Genomic DNA, 11,654 nt, shown 5'->3' on the forward strand with positions numbered 1-11,654 from the left:
GCTACTCAAAGGATTTGGATGGATGGAGACTAACAAAAAAGACAGTCACATACAGAGACAGAATACTTTTGTTCCTGTCTACAGGCTCAAGGGGCTTATACAGTAAGTCCCAGATTTCTTTTGGGTCCACAAATAGAGACAAAATCAAATCCCTTCAGCCTCAGATGGTACCCATTTAATAACGCGGGAGCTGAATTCCTCTCTGCTGGGTAAATGGCCATATATGCCAGTACTGGACAAGGCAAGCACAGCGGATTGCAGCGAGGCCTGTGCCGGCGTATATTAGCCCAGGCAGGTCTTTAACATCTGTGTTTAAATGGCCAGCCTGACTCATTTCCAATCTGGACCAATGGTGATGCGGCTTACTGAAAAGGCTCACATAAAAAAGGTCTAATAGGAAGACTTGGCCTTGGGATGTTTTCTCTGAACGGATCTCATTAGGTGTAATGGAGAAAAAGAGCCTCTGGGAATGAAATGAGTGGCGGGGCTAATTGGGAACACTCATGGGCGCTCAGACTCAAACAATCTCAGAACCTGAGCATGCTGAAATATGGGTGGTTTGAAGAGGGTTGGATTGATATGACTTTAATCAACGTTCTGGGCCAACTGGAAAGGTTTTTTTTGCAAATTAATGTTTTTATCGAAAGGGTTCTGTGCCATTGGGTGTGGTAAACTGAAAGAGCTGAAACTTTCATAACTTTGTTCAACAGTTTGAGGGTCACACAAACCACAGAGGTGCTGGGGCAAACAGAATTAATGTAATTTTTGAAAGTTTTTGGCACAAAAGCTCAAATTTAATGATAGAGAATATACGTGACTGCATCAGGGTAAGCTGTGATGGGATGTGACAAGGGGAAAAATAATGAAAGACCGCAGAAGGAATGGAAAGAGGAAAGACGGAGAGGAGAGTGGAGCGGAGAAGGTCAAGAGGGGAAACCAGCCGCTGACAGTGATGCCTCGGAAGATGTGAAGGACAGAAGCATGGGGTCTCTGGTGAAGAAGTGCACAGGCTAGATCAATTTCACAGACACGGGCTGATAACAGAGCCTGGGTAATGAGCAGAGTATGATTTATTAATGGCTGCTTGTTGGAGGCAGAGGAACGAGGCAGAGGCTGCGCTAACAGGCCGGGGCTGCGTGGGTCAGGGAGAGAAGAAGGGCTGCCAGGACACTTGGATGTAAAGCACAGTCCGTCCCACACCACAGAGACCACAGTGAAAACAAACAGGCTGAGATAATGATTACTAGTGGGACTCCTTTTAGCCCAGAGCCACAGACAGCACTAGCTGACCTATATACATAAACCAATAACCAACATTTAGAAATAGCAAGCAGTGCAGAGTGGATCTTGGGTAAATAAATCACTCTCAGATGATAAACCATTTGTCATTGAGCCCTGAAAGGCTGAATCATGCTTAATGGGTGATGTAATCACTGCGCAGAAAGGTGTGAATTATGACTCCTAATCTAACGTCTATAGGGATGTGCTGCATTTTGAGACTTTGCTGATCCAGCAGAATGAAGCTGGTGTCTGTTCCACATTCACCATATTGTTATTTCTACTATAAGAGTGCGTGTTTGGACTGAAGCCCACCTATAGACAAATGACACTATGCATTCTGGGCATGGTGGTGCACAGTAACTCATATCTGGAGGGACACACATACTCTGAGCCATAAACATGCCAGGCAGGGTAAGAAATCACCCGCACTTCTCAGAATCTTTCCATAGAGTGACAGCAGGCTGATATGTGGGCAAGACTTCAATGTGTCCTTGTCTCCCAGGAGTTTTTCTTGCCCCAGCACAGTCCAAAAAATGTTTGACTCTGTACAGTATGTGTGTGTGTTTTCTGGGTGTGCTCTATCTTCCTGTTGTGAGGCAAACTGATGACTCAAAGCCCCTTGCCTCACAACAGCCAGTGTACATGGCTCCAGTCGTTTCACTGACTAATGAAACCAGAAAGGCAGAAAAAGAATTAGTCGTGCTCGGGCTTGTAACATCAGCCAGTTAAAGCCTGGTGTGCATGCAATTAGTTCAACATCCTGAAATCCACATCCGGCATTCGGATGAGGCGTATATATGTGTGGGAATAAATGATGGGGAATGACAGACCGACAGTGTATTTATGTATTTATGTGTGTTTGTACAAGTTTGAGGAGATAATTTTCCAATTATCCCTCAACAGCAGTGGCAGCTGTGGGCGTGATCATTAGGTCTATTCGATACTCAGTGTATTGTCTCTGTGCTGCATGACTCAGATGTGCAACAAGGCCACATGATATGTATTTGAGGCTAAGGCCTAGTCATTGTTGTGTGGGTGCAGTCAGGAGACATGTGGTTTATAAGGCTGGGGAGGCGGAGCGGGGGGTTGGGGGGCATCCAAGAAAACAGCAAAGGCTCAAAAGCTTTATCTCTCGCTGCTTGATTGGCTTATAATTGAGTTGCCAAGAAGTTGTATGCAGCAATCCGTACTCTGGGAGAACTTTACTGAATACTTTCTTCTAAATCCATTTCTCTGCTCCCCCAGCAGAGTGGGGAAAAATAGCTTCCCGTCTGTGTGTGTTGTATGTGTGGGCTGCTGACTGAATAACCGAGGCCTCTGGGGAATGAGTTTATTCGTTTTTCCCTCACCAAAAACAACAACAAGAGAAATGCCGAGGGTGAGAAAGGAAGGAGCGCTTCTTTGTGCTCCAAAGTCAAAGAGCAGCTGTTAGACAGAGACAGAGACCCCCCCGTCATGGAAACAACCTCTGGAAATGCTTTATGGATCTCAAAGGATGGTAAAGTCAGAAGAAAATTAGCCTAAAATCATTCGGGGGCCATCACAAAGATGCAGGTCCCTTAGTCACCTGTTTTTTTGCGCTCAAAATCTGATTATAATGTCTTTTGTGTGCTAATGAGTGAAAGTTGACATTTTTGAGAACTGACATGCACACAGCTACTTTGCTATGCAGATGTGTTTCTAGCCCCAAATGGAGTATTTCTAAACCAGCTTTCAGCTGTCTGTTCGCTAATTTCACCTACAGTACTTTGGTGGCGGAAGCTATTTGGAATAGCTCCATTACCTGAAAGTGTAATTAATTCTCCTTTCATGAAAATTGTATTACTCAAATGCTGCAGGACCTATGAGCTCCTCTCACGACCTTCCATTTATCACAATATTCACCTGACGGAATTACAGTTTATTTTTAGCCCCCGACACCTCTTTGGTGGCATTAAATTATGCATGTCTTCCCATGCGCCGATCATCTGTTTTCCTGACAAAGGGGGATGTATAGGTCTAACGACAGCTGTAATGAAATAAAAGGTTGTCTGGGGTTGTTGTGTGTGAAGAGCGCTCAGGCTCAGATATGTACTGTTGCATGGTTAAAGGTTTCAGTCCCAGCTTTAGAGGAAGCATTTTTACTGTCTTGTTTTTAAGGTTTCCTTCCCTCGGAATCATCTTTAAGACTCCAGGGTCATTCCCATCCTTGCAACACACACATGACTAACAGTCTGAGTAATGGTGAAACTAAGAAACCGTAATCAGGAAGGAAAAGAGGGCGACCTGAAGGTGTGTCATGTCTGGAAGCTGCCTGATGATCCTATCCCCAGCATACACAACCGCACACGTTAGTGATGACGAACTGGCTGGAGTGCTCTCAGGTATTTTCCTTGTCTATGGCACAGACAGTGAAAATGACACTGATTACGGCTGTGCTGAGTTTTTGTCTCTGGGTACTTATGCAGCCCTGTTTCATTTCATTACATCACGCCATCCTTCATGTTTCGATTTCTAGTCCCACTTTTGGGCTACTCCACTCGAATATGGGTTTCTATCCTCCCATTGATTTTCCAATTGAGAGCGAGGCCTGGGAGCAGCGAGGCACAGACAGCATCCATTGTTTCCATTTGTACGACACGATGATGATCTCACCGGCAGCCACATTGCCAGCATCCGCTCCTGCGCTCTCGCTAGACTTCATCAACTCAAAAGCTGCTGTTAATTACCAGTCCATATTCTAATTACTCATCACTCGGCACGGTGGTAAGCCCTGGAACGGGGACAGAAGTGAGGAGAGAGACAATGGCAATGAAGGGGGCATTTCTGCAACTCATTGACCTGGGGTAATTGAAAGCACATTTGGATGAGACGGAAAACAGGATATGGCAGAGTGCGCTGGTTCAGCGTCTGACACTGGCCTCTGCACTTGCTGTGGAAAAGATAAACGCTACGGTGTGCAATTAGTGGTTGTTTGGTTGGTCAGGCGGTGGGACTCAATCTGTTATCTTTGCTAAGTGGCCTGAGTTTTACAGTGCTGTTTGCTCTGCTGGATCGCATGAGGAAATACAAAGCTTTGAACTCCCATGTAAACCCGTGACAAGTTTGCCTGTAAATGGTTGACTTTACCTTGAGATTAGTATGACATCCTGGACATAAAGGAGCATATTGTGTAAACAAACACTGATATGCCTCTCATGTTTAGTGCTTTCATTTATCAGACAAGCAAGATTAAAGCATTTCTCATAAGACAAGAGTAAAAGGACTCACTATCTCCTCTTATGATTAAACAATTTAGGCTATCAGAGACATATAGAGGCTGATAAATACATAAATACAGATGAAGTAATCAGGGATAATGCATCCTGGCAAGAAGATTGAAGATAATGGCAGAGCCATTGCAGCTAAATTATAGATATGGAGAGCAAATTCAACTCAAGCTCATAAGGACAAAAAAACCGAGTGGATGGTATAAGATGTACTGTACATTGCCATTATGAGATGCTCAATAAAGAGGCTTTCAGGTATTGACAGTTGGGTTCTCTCCAAGACGGTGTAAATTATTCATGTTGTGTGTATGTGCGATCAATGGCAGCTGCCTGACAGAGATCCACTCTTGCTTTTATTGCATCATTCAGATGATGTGGTGACTCTCGGTGGCCATCAGATCCTTTCATATACATATTTTGACACAGCCATTCCACGCTATGTCAGCTTCTTAGCAATTTCCCCTGTCATGGTCCCAGGGGAAGCGCTAGTTTTAAGGCCATGACGCGCCAATCTGAAAAAACATATGCCACCCCCTCAAATGTGTTGTGCAGATGCAGGTTTTTTCTTCGTCAATGTTGTGTGCCATTCAGGTTTTCCTTGTGGAACCAGTTTGGATTCATAAAGCAAGGATCAGGCTATAAGCTGGGTAGTCTGCGGGTGTACCCTCATTTACAGGCCCCCGCTGTTCATCCTCTTAAGCTTCAAAGAAAGCCATAGCTCATACGGGCAGATAATATGCAGACATCTCCCTTTACCTTGATGTAGACCTGAATTTTCAAGACGAATGAGGAAGCAGAAGGGAAAAAGGGAGAGGAGTGAAAAGGAACAGATTTGAAAGGAACAAGGGGAAAAAAATGAAATGAAGGCCTGTTTAGAGGGATTATTACCTCTTTCTTTACTCCCTTCTCAAGCCACAAACCCCCTCAAAGGACATCTGTCCATCTCTGTGTACACCAAAGGGCTGATTAATGGCCTGGCTAACCCAGCACTCAATGCTGAACCACACCACACCAATCTAATTACCCAGAAAAGAACACACAGACTCCAGCATCTCGCCCTCCTTCCCTCCATGCATCAGAATGAGGCAGCATTAAAATGGACGACAAATCTGGATTATGTTCAGCAAAAAAAAAAAGGAAAGGAAAATGCCCAGGAATCAAAAGGCCGCCTGACATGAATAATAAAACTGTCTGCCTCAAACTGCAGTCAGGGAATGATAATGAAATAAATAATGAATTGATTACTATGCATCTGATGGCGCACTGAGATGATCTGAACGTGCCGCGAGGGGGCCTGAGCTTGTTGCAGCACCACGGACAGGCTTAATGAAAGAGGAGTGAAGAATTCTACTCTTTTAATACCACTTGTGATAATTGGGCTTCTGCTCAGAGTGCTCAGCACAAGTGCATCGCACTCCTTAGAAAACATAAATTATATGGCAACCACAGACTTGGCCCTTTCGCTGCGTTTGAAATAAGAAATTAGAAGAGCCCTATTCAGTGTTTTGATCTGATTAGTATTGGGAAATCAGCATGCCCATTAGAGCACATTGCAAAATCAAATCCTCAATATGATCAATACTATAGCAGGGATAGTCTTGAGTGGCAACAAATCATTGTGATCACTTGTAATTTCCGCTGACAAAAAGGCTAACAGCGGTAGAGTAGCCAATTCTAAGACACACTTCTGACTATGAACTATGAACAATGGACTTTCCTTTCAGAGAGACAAATGCTTTCATGCAACAGACTGTCCAACTGCTAGAGGAAGTGGTAAGGGAGGCCATGTTTCTTCCTGATCCACTCAGATGCATGCAGGGTTCCTCCACAGGACAATATGGACCCTGCCAGACCCTCCTACTCACCCACAAAGCCAAGGACACACACATGCCTGGGAGAATGCACACAAACCTGCACACACACATACTCAAACACTGATTAAATTAGTCTTAAGGAGCAACAGGGGCCCTCAGGACAATATTTTCATTGCAATAATAAAGGAAAAGCTTGCTTATTGGCCCTCCCCAAGAAAATATTTGGCTTTGGGTCAGCTCTATTATTCATCCCCTGAGGAATATGCAGGGGCCAAACTTTTCAGCAGAGAAGCAAAGACTGTAGAAAAACAGTAGAAAAAGAAAAACAGTCTGGACATTTACAAGGCCTGGAGGCTTTTGGTTAATAAATCAAACATGCTCCAAATGCATCTAGGTAGTGGCGCTGTAGTTGTGTCACTGGGGGGTTTGTGCTGTTAGTGGACTTGGGATATGTGACTTATCCCCATCTGGGGGTAGAAGAACTAAATCCTTAATCTTTTCACATAAAGTTCCCCCGGTGGGTGATGATCGCTTTGTGCAGATAAGCTGACAGACAGAAAAATATGACAGAGCCTGTTTGTGTGTTTGAGAGTGTGTGTATGTGTGAGGCTGGGCAGGATGCCTGGACTAAATCCCAGCATCCCCCGGAGCCAGCCACTGTTATCATGGAAAGGGAAAGTTATCAGGTAGGACAGGAAGACAGAGGGGGAGAAAAGACACAGACAGATAGGTAGACAGTGACAGAGAGAGTGGACACAGGCAATTTTAGTGAGGCGCACCTGGAGGTCCATGAGGACGGCTGACATTCATCATCGAAATTGTTGGGTCTCGTCAAAGTGTTATGGAGAGACTGTACCTCCAGAGACTGAAGGACAAACACAGAACACTCCTACTGTGTTCAAGCAGGCAGTAGTCACTTTTAATACTGCATACAGCCTCAGACTGACTCACCTCCAAAAACATACTGCAGGCACTTGGCGAATTGTTCTGTACTGCCATGGTTTACTTTTCAGATAGTCTCTACCTTTCCAACGTAACCGGAACAACCTTTAAAGCAATTATCTGTGATATTTGAATCTAATAACCCTCCTACAAATCAATAATTTCCTCTCTATGACATTAGAATCAATGTAGTACCTGTATCCACTCCTTGTTGGAGTCCTCTGCAGGCGTCCATGCATTTTCATAGTAGTTGAGTCTGGAGCGCTCTTGGGACCAGCTGGGGTTGTACTGGGATGAGGCCATGATTTGGTCCGACATTATCTCTCCCGATTCCATTCCCAGTGGGTCGCTGCAGTCAAAGTCTGAGCGCGGGAGGAGAAGAAAGGAATGAAAAGGGAGGGTAAAAGATGTTTAGTTGAATTTTGAGCAGTGAAAGCACTAGAATGTACCCAACATGTGCTTTCAGTGTCCCCCACAATCAGAGCTCGTCTCTGGGGAGGAGGACAACACACGACAGGCACTCAGCGCTGCTGGCCGGAAAAGAACAGCACATCAGCGACGCCTCACTAAATCCTTTCTGTTTCTCTCTCTTTCGTTTTTAATGGAAGCAGGATGGAAGTGTTCCGCATTAAGACGTAAAAATGTCTTTATAAAACATTCAGTGTGGGCTAAGTTTACGCCAGTATTAGGCATTAAAGTGACTTTCACTCTAGTTATTTCTTCCACTGACTGAACCTGTCTCCCTCACCTCCCTGTGGGCAGTTTATCTTTTTTGCACATGCTGACTATTTTCCTTCCTTGGTCTCTTGGGGGAGTTTACGTGTGTTTAGTATCTGTAGTTTGGGGCCATATATCACACTCAATGGTCCTTCCACCCATGGTAGGAGGTAACTTCCCTTGTTTGTGTTGACATGGGGCAGCCGTTTTGAGGCATCCCAGGCTCCGTGGTTAGAAGACTCAGCTGGGTGAGCTTGGGGTCAGCTTCTCTAACCCCTGGAGGTCAGACATGCCGACACCGCTGTGCACGGAGCAACGGTTGGAACGAATGATATGACCTTTTGATCTGGCCAGGAGTCGTATAATGTCACCACAACAACACCGAGGTATGCGAGGGCACACTTTCACACATTCATGTGGACCACTATTCTTCTTCTAATTTACTTTCTTTTTGTCCGATGGTTAAGTTGGATCATAAAGCCCTTTCTCTAAACACAAAGCTACTACTGCCATAAACATATGGTCCTTTCCACAAATATGCAGTCATGTGCTTGTGTGTACACGGACACACACACAGAGGACACAGGATGAGGAGCAGTGTGGAACTGCTATATGGCTGCTGCCTATGAGCTAACACAGATGGTCTTCCCATCTGCCACTCTGCTAACACACCTCAGTCACTGGGTCAGCGTTGTGTGTTTGTGCGTTACAGTGTCAATGCGTGGGTGCATATGTATGTGCTCACACGCCCGAGTGTGTCGGCATCTCAGTGTGAGGCTGAGAAAACCGTCTCGCACCTCTCCGCTCTCATCGTCGGCTCTGTTTGAGAAGGCTGCCCATTCTTGTCAAACTTTTGTACTCCCCGACCCACATCACCTAGATTACTGGATCACGATCAACAAAAACACAAAGAGGCGTTTGTTTGCCGCTGTAAGTATGGTATCTGATCATGTGGGTTACCGACCAAAGAGGGGCTGATAGCCGTGAAGATAGCGAGGGTGAGGAGAGTGATTGGAGAGAATGAGAGCAAGAGAAACGGGGTAAGAACAAAAGACAAGGCCTCCTTTCATCACCTTATCACCTCTCATCAGTAGCTTTCAGCGAAGAGTGTACCCTTCCCTATGCAGAAGCCAGAAAATCCACCGTGTATTATACATAAGGGGATTATGAATGATTCAAGTAGTACGAGTTTGGAGGAGCGCAGAAAAAGTTTGGAGTCTTTTTCTGTCTTGGATACGTCTCGGTGGGTGATGTAAGACCCAGAAACTCATGTAAATTAAGGTATTTACTGATCACGGGTCAGATATTTCACCATGCCTCTTAATGGTGAATGTGAAAAGTTGATTTGCGTAATCTGAATTTAGATGTGTGATTAAAGTGACTCAAGTAACTCGGAGGAAACTACGGAGAAATGACATCACCAGTCATCTCTGTACTCATTACTGTGAAGGGGAAGGGGGTTCTGTTGTGTGTGTGTACTCAGAGTTTGTCTCCCCTTTGGGAAAGACAAAATCCTTTTTTGGAGATGATGAGTAGATTTGTTGAATGTCATCCATCTCTATTGCTGTTCAAAGACTGACTGTGTGTGTTTGGGGTGGTCTAGCCTCTGGACAGATTTATGACTCCTACCAGCGCTCGTCTTCCTTAATGAAATGTTTAGTCAGAGCGTTTTGCAAAATGGGGTCGGGGGGGGGGGTCAACCCCAGTGACGACGGTGCTGCATGTAGAAGCCCCTAGAGGTGTGTGTGAGTGTGTGTCCAGGGTGGTTACTGGTGGGGAAGCTGCCTTTTTGAGCCTGTCTGGGCCCACATTGTGTAAAAGTCTTGTAAACCACGGGAGGGAGGCTTGTACCCTGTAACGCATTCACCAAATGAAGAAGCAGGAGGTGTTTATTTAATAACTCTTAAGCTCTGTTAAACGTGTGGGAATTTGTCATAATAGTAGCATATGTGACTTCAGTTGCAGACAACATCTGCTTCTTACTTTAGTAATATTCCTCTGGGGGTTACTTTATTGCCCTCTAATTCTTATGCAACTAAACAGTTTCAATTCAGGCTCATCCAATCCAAATGTTCTTCCACTGAATAAATCTGTCTGGATTGGGATTTAATTTTGATTTCTACCTCAATATGCAGATTGTTTATGCTTATGTTCTTTGGCTACCACTGCTTCTGCCTCCCGTACATCCCCGTCTGTCTGATTTTAATTTTTTTTTAATGCCAGCTCACCCTCTGGAACGGTCCTTTCGATGACAGTGAAGTTGGCAGAAAAGCCTTCTTTAGCGATGGCACTGTCGGTGTTGATTGTCAGTGCCAGGATGCCCGTGTAGGAGATGATCCTGCCCGGGGTGTTCTGCCCACAGTACCTCCCGATGTATGGACCGACTGGATTGGGAAAGCAAAAGGAGAGAAAAGCACAAACATTGTTACTTGGGTTAGACTTGGGTTAACTCAATATTTGTTTGTTTGCCATAGCCATGTCACCCATGGGTTTAACTACCCTACCTTATAGGGCCAGGGGTGTGATGGCTCAAATTAATCTTCATAACCCAGGTGCCTGGTGCATGTGCGTGAGAATCTATGTGTGCTTTTAAAACCTGCAAAGGCTTGGGCTGAACAAAAAAATGCCATCTCCCGGATTATCTGCATGACTCCCCAGCGCTATGAAATTTTAAAGAACCACGCTGTGAAGTCTGCGGCCTGCCTGCCTCTGCATTCCTCAGGGAAGAGGGACGAGGGAGTGGAGGTTCTTCTTCCACATCGACTGTCCAGCGAGGTGTGCTTTGAGAGGTGGAAAGGCAGGGAGGTGCGATTCCCCCGGTGCTTCACAGAGGCCTGCATTTGCCTGGACATCGCCCACCTCTGCACACCCCCCGACGGAGAGCATGCCTCCAGCCTTCCGTGCTAATGCACTATCGATCCTGCAGGAACAACGGGAACCGCCTGGCAAAAGCCGACACACTATTTTCCCCCCGTGGCTTATTTTTATACAAGTCTGTCTGTCACATACAACAACACTTGAAGGGTGTGATGTCAGTCTGCAGTGGTAGTGTCCAGTGTCTGCCATGAACAGACTCACTGTTGGACAAAAGACATTCTAGTCTTTTGTGCCATACTTTCAGCTGTAAGAACTGAGAAATCTCTACATTTTAACAAGTCAGAAGTAGCACAGGAAATGTTTCTTTTCCAGACCCCTGAGGTACTTTGTAAAAATCTGTATTAAAAGGTGATAATAATGTGACATATTCTCAGCTCTCCAAGCCTTTGCGGGTCTCCTTCATCAACACAAATCCTGAAAATTAAACATCTCCCACCTCTGGGGGAGAACATACAAATGAGTTATGGAAATACTTTGTGGAATCAAAGGTCAACTCTGCACAATCTATCAGAGACATGAGCTCAGAGAATACTGAACTTTAAGTAAACTCACTTGAAAAGGCGCCTTGATTTACACTTCAACCTTATCATTCGGAACGCCAGTGCAGAGAATACTGATGTGCACCAGGTTGAATGCTACTAGATAAAATGATTTCAATTTTCAGCCACTGATGGCTGAGAAAAGCTTTCATCTATTCTGCACCCCGCGTTGGAATAGCCAGGAGAAAAACTGAAAACTTCAAGAGGTGATTTCGCTCGCTGAGTTCAAAGCCTCG

General features: G+C 45.1%; 1 protein-coding gene across 1 annotated transcript in view; it reads right to left on the reverse strand.

Annotated features, from left to right (window-relative positions):
• nrp1a (neuropilin 1a) overlaps window positions 1-11,654 on the reverse strand; it is a 61,275-nt gene that overhangs the window by 18,442 nt on the left and 31,179 nt on the right. The window contains exons 5-6 of the mRNA XM_035653750.1: window positions 10,231-10,386; window positions 7,481-7,647 (exon numbers count right to left, since the gene is read on the reverse strand). Coding sequence (XP_035509643.1) covers window positions 7,481-7,647; window positions 10,231-10,386 — 323 coding nt within the window. The remainder of the gene's footprint in view (window positions 1-7,480; window positions 7,648-10,230; window positions 10,387-11,654) is intronic.

This window comes from Morone saxatilis, unplaced genomic scaffold, assembly GCF_004916995.1.
Source record: "Morone saxatilis isolate NCDOM2014 unplaced genomic scaffold, NCSU_SB_2.0 Contig0, whole genome shotgun sequence".
In the NCBI taxonomy this organism is placed as follows: Eukaryota; Metazoa; Chordata; class Actinopteri; family Moronidae; genus Morone; species Morone saxatilis.